This window comes from Girardinichthys multiradiatus, chromosome 8 (assembly GCF_021462225.1).
Source record: "Girardinichthys multiradiatus isolate DD_20200921_A chromosome 8, DD_fGirMul_XY1, whole genome shotgun sequence".
Lineage (NCBI taxonomy): Eukaryota > Metazoa > Chordata > Actinopteri > Cyprinodontiformes > Goodeidae > Girardinichthys > Girardinichthys multiradiatus.
Window position 1 is genome coordinate 19,891,893 of NC_061801.1, and position 17,212 is coordinate 19,909,104.

Genomic DNA, 17,212 nt, shown 5'->3' on the forward strand with positions numbered 1-17,212 from the left:
TTGGGAAAATGACACAGGAAGTAGTTTCGGCATCTTGACCCTTTTGCACGCTGGAAAATGGAAATCTTGTGAAAACGTGGATACCAAAAGAATAAACAGTTACATGTGAATCTATCGACAGTCAGATAATCTTTTGTTTGAACTTTTGTCCGTCTGGACTCAGTGTGGCGTCAAGGTAAACATGTCTTCTGTTTGTATGTTTACAAGCTGCTGACCGTCAGTGAAGGGTACTGGAAATAAAACATGTTGTTTGTCTTGTATATTAGTCTTTTTTTTATATATGCCACAAAAGTTTTCCTTAACGGGTGCTTTAGTTTACCAAATCATGCAATTTAATGTTTAATTTCGCGACAGGAACTGGAGATGGAAATTAGCCTTCATGGCTAAATTTGGTACATTGACTTAATACATTAAAGTGATAATGTTAATATTGTGTTATCTTTTAAATACAAAATACAATTTGAAAAGTATGTTAAACATTCACTGGGTGTTTTTTTCTAAAGATTTATTGAAAAACTGAGCAGTGAAGACAGTGCTAATCTGGGCAGACATAAATCTTTGAAGATAAGCTTATTATTGATTATAGAGTGCATTCTTGAAGGCCTGGTCTGAAAAGTCTGCAATTTGATTTAACGATTTCCCAGATCTTGTCTATCCATGTGTCCATTTCCATCCATCTGTATATCCATCCATTTTCACATCATCCATCTGTCCATGGTTTTTTTTTTTCATTAAACATTTGTTCATTCATAGATTTGTCTATTAATCCTCCATCGATTTCTGCAGGTTCTACACCTGAAGTTTGATTTTCGTAAGAAAACCGGCCTTGAACTTTTTTTTATTTATAATTACTTAAATTGAGCTATAAAGAATCGAGAATCCGGAGCTTATTGAAAATTGTTATTTTGTGATTTAAAATAAAAAAAGTGTAGGAACCTTATTATTTGTGCTTACCTATTTGTTTTCTGCTACAGATGGGGAAGGCACTAAAAAGGAAGAACCTTGCTGACAAGGTCCGTAAAACCAAAGCAGCCACTGAGATCAAAAACAACCCTTTTGAGGTGAAAATTAATCGAAAGAAGTTTGATGTTCTGGGGAGGAAAACCAAACATGATGTGGGCCTGCCGGGAGTATCCCGCTCCAAAGCCATCAATAAGGTGAGAAACCACTCAGGTTTTTAAAACAGGTGCTTCTGACTTTTTTTTTTTTTTTTTTTTTTAAACCGCTTTCACAACCTAATAAATTATGGCACCTTTAGTAGCAACAGCTGACATCAAGTGTTTGCAATAACTGGCAAAGAGTCTTTAACATCACCACTGAGGAGTTTTGACCCACTCTCCTTTGCAGAAATGTTTTAATCCAGTGACATTGAAGGGTTTTCAAGTATGAACAATGTCTTTAAAGCCATGTTACAGTATCTGAATTAGATTTACGTCAAGACTTTGGCTAGGGTACTCCAAAACTTCTTTTTGTTTTTGTTAAGTCATTCAGAGGTGGGCTTGCTGCTGTGCTTTGGTTCAATGTCCTGCTGCAGAACCAAAGTCTGGTACTGATGGCTGGACATTCTTCTGCAGAATGTTCTGATTGAGAGGAGAATTTATGATTTCATCAATTATGGCAAGAGGTTCATGTCTTGAGGAAGCAAAGCAGACCCAAACCCTCATACTCCCACCACCATGTTTGACAGTCATTATGATGGTCTGTTTCTGAAATGCTGTGTTATTTTAGGTCAGTAACACGATCCACCTTTGCAAAAATTTAATTTTTGTCTCCAAAGTCAACAGAATAGTTTCTCTAGATGTTTTTTGGTGATTGTTAGACGGTTCGTTATGTTCTTTTTGATCAGCTGTGGTCCTGGCCTTGGAACTCTTTCATGGAGGACATGTTCATCCAGTCTCTTTCTAAGCTAACACTAACTTTAACTGAGGCAACGTCTGTAGCGCTTTAGATGTTGTTCTATGTTGTTTTGTGACTTTCTGTTTGAATCATCGGTGTGATTTTGGTTGACCGGCCCCACCTGGGAAGGTTCACCACTGCTGCATGTTTTCTCCAGTTGTTGATTATGGCTCCCGCTTTGGTTCGCTGGTGTCCCAAAGTCTTAGCTTTTTAACCCTCTCCAGATTGATAGATGTCAATATCTTTATCGATTGTTTTTAATTTTTTTTAGATGATATGTTGCTCTTTGAGATCTTTTAGCCATCAGAGAGGTTCTATTTAAATGATTTATTATATTTGCAGGTCAGGTAATAATCAGGCACATCCATTAGTTCCGGAAAGTACCCGGTTTTCGTTTCTATTTTTCACCAAACTGTTTTGAGCATTTGTGTAATGTATAGGTTTATATAATTTAATATATTATTTGTAATGCCGCCTTATGAATCACACAAGCACAGATGAGACGCCGGTAGTGCCTTGTTGAAGTATACCTGAACATTTTCTCACATAACAACAACAACAAACTTGTTTTCTTGGGATTTTATGTAACAGACAAACACAAAAGCATCGCTTAACTGTGAGGTGGAAGAAAAACGATGCGTGGTTTTTAAGATGTGTTTTATAAATAGAAATCTGCAAAGTATGGTGTGTATTTAGCCCCCTCCCCGAGCCAGTAAATGTTAGACCCCACCTGTTGATGCAGTTACAACAGCGGATCTCCAAGTGTATGCATTCTTAACATTTTTACCTATTTTTAGATGGAAGGTGTCTGTGAACATCCATCTGTTTCTTTACCACAGTTTTTCAAAGGCCTGTATTTAGTTTCCCCATAGCATGATGCTGCCGCCACCATGCTCACTATGGAAATGATGCAGTGTTACTTGTTTCCCACACATACCTTGTATGTAAGGCCAGAAAGTTGTGGTGTGATCTCATCTGTATTTCACCTTTTTCTGATTTGTATTTATTAAAAGTTATATTAAATCATGGTCTATCACACAGAATCCCAATAAAACGCATAAAAAGTTATTGGTGGTTTAAGGGGTGTGAATACTTTTACAAGGCACTGTGTAGTCTGTGGTCTCGGTGCCGTGCTGAGAGGGAACCTTGTTTTTTAGGGGTTGTTGAAATATTCAGCTATAAGGATATTATTTTTGAAGATTAATTGTTTTTTAATCTGTAGAGAAAAGAGACGCTCTTGAAGGAATACAAACAGAAAAACAAGTCTAATAAATTCATCGACCGACGTCTTGGAGAATATGATGCCAAGATGGCTCCAGAAGACAAAATCCTGCAGAGGTTCGCCATTGAAAGACAGGTTGGTGAAATTTGACAGGATTATTATTGGATTTCAGTCGTTCTTATACTCTTAACCCAGAAAGTAAGAAGATTTGTGTTTGGGCAATTATTTCTTCTTGGTACTTAAATATTATTTTCTTATATGGTGTTGTTTAGAGCCTGGATGATTGAAGTATGAAGAAACAACACATATTTAACAGTTTATTCATGTGTTCATTTAACAAATGGGCCCTCAGTAGTGCTTGGAAGAACCATACACTGCCACAAGAGCCTTACACCTCCTCCTCATGCTGGTCATTAGCTTGGTCACACACTGCTGTGGGATGGCATCACATTCTTCAGCCAGTATTTGTCATAAGTCAGCTAAACTGATACCACAAGAGTTCATTTGTGCTGAAGTCAGGACTTCAGACAGGCCATTTCATCCTCTCCACTCCCAAAACCTGGAGGTCGTCTCTTATAAACCCCACGTTGGGATAAGTGTTGGCATCTTGGAGGATGGAGTTCAGTCCCTAAGGGTGGAGATATGGAATTGCGAGCACATGCAGAATCTAATCTCAATATCTCTCTGTGTTGGGATTGATGGAGGTAGGCTTAGCCCCACACCATCACACTACCTCCACCTAGAGCACTTTGGCATTGGCAGAGAGGATTTGGCAAGTTTTTCTTGGGCACCACCAACTTTCTCAATTCTACTGCTCAACCCACAAATATATTTTCCTTACAAATGTGGCACCATTTAAGGCGAAATAACCAGGCTTTCCAACTTTATGGCTGGAAAACATTGTTAAAACAGAGAAAATATTGACCAAACATAAACATTTGATCATTTAAAATGATCAAAAAGTTTTCCCCCATGTTTCTTCCTTTAGGGTACAACTGAGAAGTAATAAAAAAGAAATAAAAGATACTTTAACCTAATCTTGACAAATTCTCTTACATTGGCATTGATTCTTAGCGAGTCCATGAAAAGAGAGACGTTTACAACCTGAATGAGGAAGAAGAGCTGACTCATTACGGCCAGTCACTGGCCGAAATGGAGAAATTTAATGACACCGTTGGTAGCGACGATGAATCAGAGGAGAAAGGGCTTTTATCAGGTGAGTCTGAACCACAGATGCATTTGAAAAATTGCGCAGTATGCAGTCTGAGGAATATTCAGGTGTGCATGTCTTTTAGATAATTTTTCTAGTTTTATATGAATCTACTCCCAATTTCTACGAATTTGCTGTAAATTGGCCTCATTTGAATATTCCCAGCATCCTAGCTTTGTTTGTGAATTATGTCTTAGATCTCCAGGATTTATTACTGAAAATGTTTTAATTTGTTACCCAGCTGAGCTGACTGCGTCCCATTTCGGAGGCGGAGGGGGTCTCCTGAGGAAGAAAACATCTGGGGAGGACCAACATGATGAGCAGGACAGTCAGAAGACCAAATCCAGACAGGAGCTGATTGAAGAGCTCATCCAGAAATCCAAGCAGGAGAAGGTGAGCCAACTGCAAAGCCCTGCTGATAGATCCATTCATCCATCCATACAAACATCCATCCATCCATTCAAACATCCATCCATCCATTCAAACATCCATCCATCCATTCAAACATCCATCCATCCATTCAAACATCCATCCATCCATACAAACATCCATCCATCCATTCAAACATCCATCCATCCATCCATACAAACATCCATCCATCCATTCAAACATCCATCCATCCATTCAAACATCCATCCATCCATACAAACATCCATCCATCCATTCAAACATCCATCCATCCATTCAAACATCCATCCATCCATTCAAACATCCATCCATCCATTCAAACATCCATCCATCCATTCAAACATCCATCCATCCATTCAAACATCCATCCATCCATACAAACATCCATCCATCCATTCAAACATCCATCCATCCATTCAAACATCCATCCATCCATCCATACAAACATCCATCCATCCATTCAAACATCCATCCATCCATTCAAACATCCATCCATCCATTCAAACATCCATCCATCCATACAAACATCCATCCATCCATTCAAACATCCATCCATCCATCCATACAAACATCCATCCATCCATTCAAACATCCATCCATCCATCCATACAAACATCCATCCATCCATTCAAACATCCATCCATCCATACAAACATCCATCCATCCATTCAAACATCCATCCATCCATTCAAACATCCATCCATCCATTCAAACATCCATCCATCCATCCATACAAACATCCATCCATCCATTCAAACATCCATCCATCCATTCAAACATCCATCCATCCATTCAAACATCCATCCATCCATACAAACATCCATCCATCCATTCAAACATCCATCCATCCATTCAAACATCCATCCATACAAACATCCATCCATCCATTCAAACAAACATCCATCCATCCATTCAAACATCCATCCATCCATCCATCCATCCATTCAAACATCCATCCATACAAACATCCATCCATCCATTCAAACATCCATCCATCCATCCATACAAACATCCATCCATCCATTCAAACATCCATCCATCCATCCATACAAACATCCATCCATCCATTCAAACATCCATCCATCCATTCAAACATCCATCCATCCATCCATACAAACATCCATCCATCCATTCAAACATCCATCCATCCATCCTTACAAACATCCATCCATCCATTCAAACAAACATCCATCCATCCATTCAAACATCCATCCATCCATCCATCCATCCATCCATCCATTCAAACATCCATCCATACAAACATCCATCCATAAAAACATCCATCCATACAAACATCCATCCATCCATACAAACATCCATCCATTCAAACATCCATCCATCCAAACATCCATCCATCCATCCATTCAAACATCCATCCATACAAACATCCATCCATACAAACATCCATCCATCCATTCAAACATCCATCCATCCATCCATCCATCCATTCAAACATCCATCCATACAAACATCCATCCATACAAACATCCATCCATTCAAACATCCATCCATTCAAACATCCATCCATCCATTCAAACATCCATCCATCCATACAAACATCCATCCATCCATCCATACAAACATCCATCCATTCAAACATCCATCCATTCAAACATCCATCCATCCATTCAAACATCCATCCATTCAAACATCCATCCATCCATTCAAACATCCATCCATCCATACAAACATCCATCCATCCATTCAAACATCCATCCATTCAAACATCCATCCATCCATTCAAACATCCATCCATCCATTCAAACATCCATCCATCCATTCAAACATCCATCCATCCATTCAAACATCCATCCATCCATTCAAACATCCATCCATCCATTCAAACATCCATCCATACAAACATCCATACAAACATCCATCCATCCATACAAACATCCATCCATCCATTCAAACATCCATCCATCCATTCAAACATCCATCCATCCATTCAAACATCCATCCATACAAACATCCATACAAACATCCATCCATCCATACAAACATCCATCCATCCATTCAAACATCCATCCATACAAACATCCATACATCCATCCATCCATACAAACATCCATCCATCCATACAAACATCCATCCATTCAAACATCCATCCATCCATTCAAACATCCATCCATCCATTCAAACATCCATCCATCCATTCAAACATCCATCCATTCAAACATCCATCCATTCAAACATCCATCCATTCAAACATCCATCCATTCAAACATCCATCCATTCAAACATCCATCCATCCATTCAAACATCCATCCATACAAACATCCATCCATTCAAACATCCATCCATTCAAACATCCATCCATCCATTCAAACATCCATCCATTCAAACATCCATCCATCCATTCAAACATCCATCCATTCAAACATCCATCCATCCATTCAAACATCCATCCATCCATTCAAACATCCATCCATCCATTCAAACATCCATCCATCCATTCAAACATCCATCCATCCATTCAAACATCCATCCATACAAACATCCATACAAACATCCATCCATCCATACAAACATCCATCCATCCATTCAAACATCCATCCATACAAACATCCATCCATCCATTCAAACATCCATCCATACAAACATCCATCCATCCATACAAACATCCATCCATCCATACAAACATCCATCCATCCATTCAAACATCCATCCATTCAAACATCCATCCATCCATACAAACATCCATCCATCCATTCAAACATCCATCCATTCAAACATCCATCCATCCATAAATGAATCCTGAATTCCTTTGAATTAAAATTTTAAGCATTGCTAAGACGTAGGAACCCTGCAAACAGGACTGATGTAGTAATTTGCTAACAGAGGGAACGTCAGGTGCAGAAAGAGGAGGCGCAGGAGCTGACTGAAAAGCTGGATCAGGAATGGAAAAGCGTTCAGTCTCTGATGGTGAAAAAAACACCCAAAGCTGAAGTTGCCGACAAACCGGAGGACAAACCAAAGGTATGGATGCAAAACCCTGAAATGCATCCATCTGTCAACTGGTACTCTTCTGATCTCTGCTTCTTGTTTGGGTTCGTCAGCCGGAGGAGTACGACATGATAGTTCGAGAGCTCGGCTTTGAGATGAAGGCTCAGCCCTCAGAGAAGATGAAGACCCCAGAGGAGCTGGCCAGGGAGGAGAAGGAGAAACTGCAGAAACTGGAGGTATCAGCATCTAAATCCGTGGCTGTCATTATTGTTTGTTTATATTGTTTATTTTTTTGTAATACCCTTGTGGGGCAGATTTCATCTGCTTTACATTTCTTCAGGCTGACCGGCTGAGGAGGATGATGGGAGATGAAGGCGGGGACAATGTGCAGAGTCAAGTCCACATGTCAGCTGACGACCTGAATGATGGTTTTGTCTTGGATAATCACGACAAAAAGACTCTCTCCTATCAGGTATCTCAGTTCGAAACAAGAGGGATGTGCTTAAAAGGTTTTTAAAATTTTTTATTTAAAAACTAATTTTATTTTATTCATGAAAGGATGGTAAGTGGAACATTGCTGAGGAGACCGAAGATGACAAAGAAGAGCAGGAAGAGAGTGGAGAGGAAGAGGGTTCGGAGGCAGATGAAGAGGAGGATGAGGAGGAGGAAGAAGAAGAAGAAGAAGATCAAGAGGAAGGTAGTAGTGAAGATGAGGAGGGCCACTCAGACTTGGAATCTGAGCAGGAAAGTGAGAATGAGGACAAACATGAAGACGAAGCGAGCAGCTCCAATCAGCAGAAGAGTCTGAGCAGAGAAGAGCTGAAGGCCCAGCAGGAGGCAGCCAAAGCAGAGCTACCATACACATTCACTGGTGACTACACTCACTCTTCACATAGAGGCGGGATTTTTGTTTACATGTACAAATGGACATGTGCATTCATCAGAATTTCCTCTTCTTCAAAATGTATCTTTTATAACTCTTTTAAAATAGATTTTTCTTCTCTTAGCACCTGAGAGCTACAAAGACCTGAAAGATTTGCTTAATGGTCACACCTCTGACAACCAGCGCCTCATTGTTGCCAGGACCCAGAAATGCAACCATCCTAGTTTAGCTGCAGGCAATAAGCTCAAGCTGCAGGTACGTCAGAGATCCCATTATTTTTCCAGGTGAAGTTTGCACAAATTAAAGTTTTCAACTGTTTCTCTCAGAAACTTGTGGACTTTCTGATCCAGTACGTGGGTGAGTTGGCTGCCAGGAGCCCACCTGAGCTCAGCACCATAGACAAGCTCATTCCGTGAGTTCACAAAGGGGCTTGCTTTTTCTACTTTACATCTCAGTCTTAAAATGTAGCATTGAAAGATATATTTGTTCACATTTTCCTTTTTATTTGTCTGAAGGGAGCTATACTCTTTGTGCCAAATGTTTCCTGAAGCAGCCTGCCAGTCGATGCAGAGCATCCTTGGAGATGCTGCTCACAGCATGGATGAGGTGATTGAGGTCAAAGGCCATGCTGCTTTCCCCACGTTAGACATGGTATGTATGATTGAGATAATCAAGATGGCCATGAAAGAAGCATGGTGTAGTGTCGGGTGGAACATTTCTATGTTTTACCTGGCAACATGTTTTGGATCGTTATCCTGTTAAAAGACCCACTGACAACGTGCAGTGCAGTCATTTCAATCTCCTGGTATTTTAGTTCTTTGCCTCCATCTGTGTTTAGTACGGCTGCACCGAAAGTTACTTTTACGCAAAACCAGAGTTACGAAGCATGAGGACCAGATTTAGTGATCTAAAATAGTCAGAGTTTGTTTGTTTTTGTGTTTTCAGCTTGTTTACCTAAAAGTGGCAGCGCTGCTGTTTCCAACCTCAGACTTCAGGCATCCTGTCACAACTCCTGCGCTGCTTTACATTAGCCAGACTCTCACTAAGGTAAAGTGAGAGAAAATAACATCTTCATTATTGTCTGGAGCTGATACATTTTTCTGTTTCTTTCTTTGTATATTAATATGTAAAATACAAAGTCAAATACAAATTTTTTTAAACCAGAAGATGTTTTACATTTTCCAGACCAATATCTCTACTGGATAGTTGTTCTTCTCAAACTCCATCTGAGATGCTAACTGTCTCTGATTGTCTATAACAAATGCTTAATCTGTCTCTGTCTGTGTGTATTTTGTGCTTTTTTTAGTGTCCTGTGAGATCATTACAAGACTTAACCTCAGGTTTAGTGCTGTGCTGTCTGGCTGTAGAGTACGTCTCGTTTTCTAAGCGCTTCCTCCCGGAGCTCATCAACTTTCTGAGTGGAACGCTGCAGCTAGCTGTGCAGGACAAGGCCTCCACAGGTATGTTGACATATTTAAGGCTTCGATTCGTTCATCCTTCTGGTCTTGTTTTCCGCACCGATCTAAAGTGAAGTGCATCTTACTCACTTTGACAATGTGTTGCAGGGTTCATGGTGGTGCCCCCCTTCAAGCCATCAGGGAAGCACAGTGATCTGCTTGTGCTATCTAACTCACAGTCCTGCAGGAGCTGGAGCAAGAAAAACCTCCCGCTGTCTGCTACCCAGCAGCTTGAACTCAAACGTGATCTGGACAGAGATCACTACAGGTAAGACGAAAGGAGGAGGACACCTGAGGTCATATGAGCTCGGGATTTTCATGTAGATAGTCAGAGGTGTTTCGCCCCCTAAGAAGACACTTTGTCTTTGGCTGCTGCCACCTATTTTACTTTTTCCATTGTAATAACTTTGAACAACAAGTATGGCTTCTTTGAGCAAGCACACAACCAAAACATGCTAGTAGTAGAAATCAGATATGCAGATAAGGTTAAGTATGTGAAAAATCTTGATGTTCAGATTTAGGTTGCTTCTTTCAGAAGAATAATGACATCAAACTTTAGAAGAAGATCCAACGCATGCCAGCCTATAGATTCCACAATTTTAGCTTGTGTTTTTTAACACTGTTTTCCCTTTTTCCTGAGTGATTAAATACTTCAGTTTACAATTTAAGTTGAAGGGACACAAAGTCAGGAGGAGAGACTGAAAAAAAACGATAAAAACAGCTTCACTGGTGTTGTGGTTTCTACTGCAGAAAGAGTTTTCTTTATTTTCATGACTATGAATATTGTAGCTACACACTGAAGGCATCAAAACTATGAATTAACACATGTGGAATTATATACTGAACAAGAAAGTGTGAAACAACTGAAAATATGTCTTATATTCTAGGTTCTTCAAAGTAGCCACCTTTTGCTTTGATTACTGCTCCACACACTCTTGGCATTCTGTTGATGAGCTTCAAGAGGTAGTCACCTGAAATGGTTTTCACTTCACAGGTGTGCCCTGTCAGATTTAATAAGTGGGATTTCAAGCCTTATAAATGGGGTTGGGACCATCAGTTGTGTTGTGCAGGAAGTGGATACAGTACACAGCTGATAGTCCTACTGAATAGACTTTTAGAATTTGTATTATGGCAAGAAAAAAGCAGCTAAGTAAAGAAAAACGAGTGGCCATCATTACTATAAGAAATGAAGGTCAGTCAGTCCAAACAATTGGGAAAACTTTGAAATTGTCCCCAAGTGCAGTCGCAAAAAACATCAAGTGCTACAAAGAAACTGGCTCACATGAGGACCACCCCAGGAAAGGAAGACCAAGAGTCACCTCTGCTGTGGACGATAAGTTCATCCGAGTCACCAGCCTCAGAAATTGCAGGTTAACAGCAGCTCAGATTAGAAAACAGGTCAATGCCACACAGAGTTCTAGCAGCAGACACATCTCTAGAACAACTGTTAAGAGGAGACTGTGTGAATCAGGCCTTCATGGTAAAATAGCTGCTAGGAAACCACTGCTGAGGACAGGCAACAAGCAGAAGAGACTTGTTTGGGCTAAAGAACACAAGGAATGGAGATTAGACCAGTGGAAATCTGTGCTTTGGTCTGATGAGTCCAAGTTTGAGATCTTTGGTTCCAACCACCGTGTCTTTGTGCGGCGCAGAAGAGATGAACGGATGGACTCTACGTGCCTGGTTCCCACCGTGAAGCATGGAGGAGGAGGTGTGATGGTGTGGGGGTGCTTTGCTGGTGACACTGTTGGGGATTTATTCAAAATTGAAGGCATACTGAACCAGCATGGCTACCACAGCATCTTGCAGTGGCATGCTATTCCATCCGGTTTTTTTTTAACCTCATAAAGTGTTTTGAGAAATCTCAAATTTCCGTTTGCATCTGGATAAAAGGGTCATCCACAGCAGAAAATCGACGTATGCAAAATATCTGGAACGATGTGTTTATTGAATAGGTTTTTTTTTTTCAATGAACAAAGTGGTATGAGCAGGCATAACCAACCATATATATATATAAAACACATTTGGAGTTGTTCTGGTATTTGTCCCAGCAGTACCTGAATGCAACAGGCTCTGACTTGCATCTCATACAATGTACAGACCGATTAGATGCTACAGGTGGCCGTTTGGACTTTAGCTGATTATACTCCACTACCTGTGATATTTATATTCAACTTGATGTTGTTTCATGTGAATAATTGGGTTCAGTGCTGAGCGAGCTGTGTACCTTATTGCTGTTGAAAGATGTGTACGCTCACATACGGTTTTGGTTCGGTCCACGTTTCTTTCTCCACTGTAGCTGCATGAGAAACCTTAATGTTCCCAAATAGATTTAAGGATAGCTTTGAGTCCTATCTGTTTGGTTTTGGTGTTGCTTTTTAAAATTGCTTTCATTGACACGGTGTGAAAGATAGACCACCTTACTGTGTTTATCAGCACACACTTCATGGCTCAGAGCGTCCCCTCGGTTAAGTCTGACTCACCAGCATGCTTTCACACAGCAGCTGGTGTGTAGGCGCAAAGCAAAGCTTGCAAACAGACTTCAGTACGATAGTACACCCTTTGAGAGAGTAGGCAGTTTTATTTGTACCCAACTATAAATATTAGACAGAAACATTAAATTAGATCCTCAAAACGATTCAGATTCTGAAATATTCGAGTGAAACTCTTAGAGGATGAAAATGTGAATTAGAGCAAAACACTTTGTTTTTTATTCATTCACAAAAAAAAAAAATGTTTCTACGTCAAACTAATGTTTAAATTTAACCAGAAAGCAATACTTGTTTCCAATATTTTACTTGTAAAAAAAAATATAGGATTCTCATGTTCAGTTTCTTAAGACAGAAAAGGCATCGATCTCCTTCACACAGTGTGAATTCATTACGGCAAGTCCTCACACCTTCGGGGCGCAGTTATTTTCTAATTTCTACATTCCTTTCGGCTATTCAGACACATGCTCACCAGCTGCTGTGTTTGCAAAGGACGGCGACTGCGTGGTCAATTCTACAGGAGTGATTAAATAACTTATTGAGTGTACTCTGCATGAAGGTTAAAGTGTTTTCAAACAAGTACTGATACTGATGAAGATCTACACACACACACACAAACCGCTTCTTTTTTATAGATTTTCTTTCATTTTTTATGCACATCTGAAGTTCTGTGTGGTAACTGCAGAGTTCACGGTCTGAAACTGCAGTTCCAATTTTGTAATCAACAGTTTCTTCTGAAGTCGAATCGCGCAATCATTACACAACATGTTCTTGTAAACTTGTTCTGTGAAACAAAACTGTAAACCCAGACTAGTATTGTCTGATTCTGAGATTTATTTTCTTGTATTGTTATCTCTCTTAAGACTAAGACCCCAAGCAAAGTCTTTTCCTATATCAGGATTCCTGTGAGGTGTTAAAAAAGTATTGAATTTGCCTTTTACGTTTCCCAAATCTAGATAAGTTGGAAAAAACAAAACATCAATATATTCTAAATATTACATTGATTCCAAACATTGAGTAACTTTGAGACTGATCACACATGATAGATTTAGAACAGCTGTGCGTGCTGTGATGAATTTGTACGTAATTTTTATCAAGATCCTAAACTTTCAATATTTTGAGGGACAAAAACAAAGTTTTAAGGTAATAGGGAGTAAAGCCCTGTTTCAACTAGTAGCTATCACTGCCATGAAACTTGGTGCTAATGTGTAGCAGTGATGCCTTGATTGATGATAGACTTTTTATCTTCAAGTTGAACCGGCTGGCAGGATCGCCGTCCATCCCACCAATTTCTGGGCTGAAATAAAAGTATTAACCTGTTATCTGAAGAGTTCAAGCTCTGACATCCCATAACAACCAGATAATTAAACAGACCTTACTATATCAACATAATGAGATCATGAAACTTAGGCCAGCAAAATGATTTTGAAATCTCTTTATCGACCTATCAAGGTAATGAAACAAGATTGAGATGTCCTCATGTTGAATAGTTTAACTTTTACGAACCAAAGCTCACATTATTACAATTTCTTGATCTATTGAAACAAAGTGAGTTTCAGTTCTCATCTCATAATAAAATCATGTCATCTCTACGCGGCTTGACTTTTTTTTTTCTCAGTATAATGTACAAATGAAGCACGTTGCAACAAAAACCATGCGTTTAATATAACGCATATCAAAATAATTTTGTGAAGATAAATGTCAAGTTACAAGCTGATGTGTGAATGTTCATGAGGTTGTGTGTTTGGGATGGGGAGCGCTGCATAAATGAGCTTTATTTAGCTGTGGAGCTTCTGATGCGTAGGACTTCGTAGTACGAAACAAAATGAATGTAAAACATCAGATCAAATTACAACCATTTCTACTTGCTGGTCAAAAGATGGTCAGAAAATTTAATGAGAAATAAGAAAATTTTAAACTTAAACACTGCAATCAGTTATTTTATTTTTCACTGGGCATGCCCACGGGTAGGTTGAAGGAAAAATGCACCGTCTGTTGTTAACAAAGAGACGTCTAACCCTTCTGTTCTGCAAGGTTGTTTTTAAGCCCTTGGCAAAAATGAGGGAAACACTTGCTAACCTGCAGAGTGACGTGGATATGTAAAGAGAGGATGTGGCTGACCTCTCTGTTGCTGAGATCGTACCTGAAACCTGTTTATTGCTATTTTCACAGGTTGAATTGTTTGTCTACTTGCCTCGACTTATTGAAGAGATGTTGCCTGCTCTACCAAGACCTCATCTCCTTCACGGACATCTTCCAGCCAATCAGAACGCTCCTTTCCAAGCATCTTTCCACACGAACATTACCCAGTCCTTTACAGGTTAGAAACAAAGTTGGTTGAAAAAGCAAAGCATCCCTTCAGCTTTTTGTCTCTGTGTCCTTGTTCTCTGTGTAGATATGCTTTCAGTTATATTTTGGTGTTTGTTGTTTTTGCTGCAGGAGCTTCACAGTCAGATCTTGGAAGCTATCAGCAGACCTCCTGTGACTCGCACTCGGCTAGTTTTCGAGAAGAAGAAGCCGATTCCCCTGAAATTGCTCACACCGAAAATTGTGGAAGTGTAAGTGTCTAGAGAGCGTTCTTCCAGAGCTTGTAGTGTAACATTATTCAATAAACTGATGGTAAATCTGTATTTATGTACTTTTCTTTTGATTTGAATTATTTTCTTTAACAGCTTAGACTATGGAAAGAAGCGCGGCAGCACCAGAGAGGAGAGAGAGAAGGAGCGATTGAAGCACAAGTACAAAAAGGAGTTCAAGGGAGCTCTGAGGGAGATCAGGAAGGACACTCGCTTCCTGGCCAGAGAAAAGCTCAACGAGGTCATGAACAGGTATGGATAAAATCCTTCCTTCTGGTGCTTTAATGTGAACCAAAGCATTGTAACAACTTTGCGATGTGTGTTTCAGGGATGCAGAGAGAAAGAGGAAGGTGAAAGAGCTCCTTGGCAGCTTAGCCACTCAGGAGGGAGAATGGAAAGCTCTGAAAAGGAAGAAGAGGAAATGAAATCCAGAATGATAGTCTTAATCTTGTGCTTTTCATATGGACTCCTTCGGCTGAGCTGTTAGTTAGATGCAAGCAGAAATTCATGGAATAAACAGTTTGTCACTTTTTTATGAATCTCTTTTCATTCTTCTTTCTTTCTAAAAAGTCTTTTGTACTCATTGAGAGTCTGCCATTATGATTTCACATTTAACATATGAGATTTTCTCATGTGGATGTTTGATGTGAAAATCAGATACCTCTGTTTGTCAATGAACAAACTATCACCAGGACAATTAGCTCAAATGCAGAAATAGTAAATAATCTTTGTCACGTTGCAACCCTCTGTACAACAGTATGTAGATTGTTGCTCCACCCACAGCTGTTTGAATACATTTCTATTTAAATGCTCCAGATGAAGAATAATTGAGTCAGTAAACATTAATTAAGCTTCATAATTTGACCTAAATGTGTGCAGACCATCAAGTTTCAGAGAGTGAAGAATGCGACTCTCTGATATGAACTTTGATCAGTGTGAATGTCTTACTGCAGGTAAATTTAAAAGTTCTCATAGAACCGTAGGTTTATTCAAAGCAAGTTCTTTTCTACACAGGCCCAGGATGTCAGAACATCAGTTATGACCCTGCAGGGTTATTTTTAAACACGGCCACACGTGTTAAAGTTTCTCATAAGTGGAGCAAAAATAATTTGAAGGTTAATGATTTTTTTGTTTTAGCCATCCAAATAATTCAGTTTTAGATTGATCTGTTCAAAGAGCATTATCAAGATGCTCTTTCCGTTGTCTATAGGTTTCTTCTGGCAAACTTTAGTCTGGCCTTCGTATTTTTCTAGGAGCGCAGACTCTACTTGTGCATCTCAGATGAAAGTTGAACTTCTGCAGTCTCTTTCTACGTAAAAGGCATGCATTTTCATATCAACGGTAGCAACAGTCTGCTGTAGGTCCTGCGATTCTTGTGAGATCTTTTTAAATCCCTTACCAGACTCCTAAGCTGCTACAAGCTTCTTCATGAAGGCCTCTGACAGCTCTGACGATCATCCTTCTCACTTCAACGGTGAGGACCACACCAAGCTAAATATCTGAGGTTTAAAGAGAGCAAATCTCATTTAACAGGCTGTAACAATGTGCTCACTATGTGCACCAGATGTGATAAGCTTGTGTGACTTTAGCCAAGTGTGAATAAATGTGGCAGTGTCCTAATTTATCTCTTACCAGAAAGTTATTTATAAAATTTAACACAAATTTTTACTGTTTATAGTTGTTATATTACTATTATTTGGATTTCTCAGTATTGGCCAAATTAATGTTAAATATTGAGATGTTTCAGATATGTTAGAAAACTGCGAGTTTTGGGACTGACCCATGCCAGCAGGTATGTGGCTCCCTTTAGACCAACACTTCTGACAGCGAGAACAGCGCTGTTTCTGTCGGTCCACAGAAGTGTCCCTATTCTTCCAGGTGTAGATTCTTTACTGTGGTTTACAAAGGTTGTTAATGGAAAAGGGTTGCTTTAAAAAATACTTCGAGCTTAAATACACATCTGAGATGTGAAAACAAAGAATTGTAGCAGAGCATCGCTAAGAACACATGTTATAATGCACAATGCTAAACAACATTTTTGAAATGGCAGCTCCAAAGACTGGCCGGGTCCTGGTGAGTCTGTTGTGTCCGGTTTTATGTAAACTTTCAAAGGTTCTCTAACTCA

General features: G+C 39.5%; 1 protein-coding gene across 1 annotated transcript; it reads left to right on the forward strand.

Moving 5' to 3' along the window:
- Window positions 1–15,620, forward strand: nop14 (NOP14 nucleolar protein homolog (yeast)). The gene is made up of 19 exons (XM_047371784.1): window positions 1–175; window positions 975–1,157; window positions 3,119–3,253; window positions 4,193–4,334; window positions 4,570–4,721; window positions 7,578–7,715; window positions 7,796–7,918; window positions 8,023–8,154; window positions 8,241–8,553; window positions 8,690–8,820; window positions 8,892–8,977; window positions 9,081–9,216; window positions 9,511–9,612; window positions 9,872–10,025; window positions 10,131–10,290; window positions 14,684–14,831; window positions 14,951–15,069; window positions 15,184–15,339; window positions 15,416–15,620. The coding sequence occupies exons 2-19, from the start codon at window positions 975–977 to the stop codon at window positions 15,510–15,512; spliced, it is 2,607 nt and encodes an 868-aa protein (XP_047227740.1). The 5' UTR covers window positions 1–175; the 3' UTR covers window positions 15,513–15,620.
- Window positions 15,621–17,212: the final 1,592 nt, after the last annotated feature.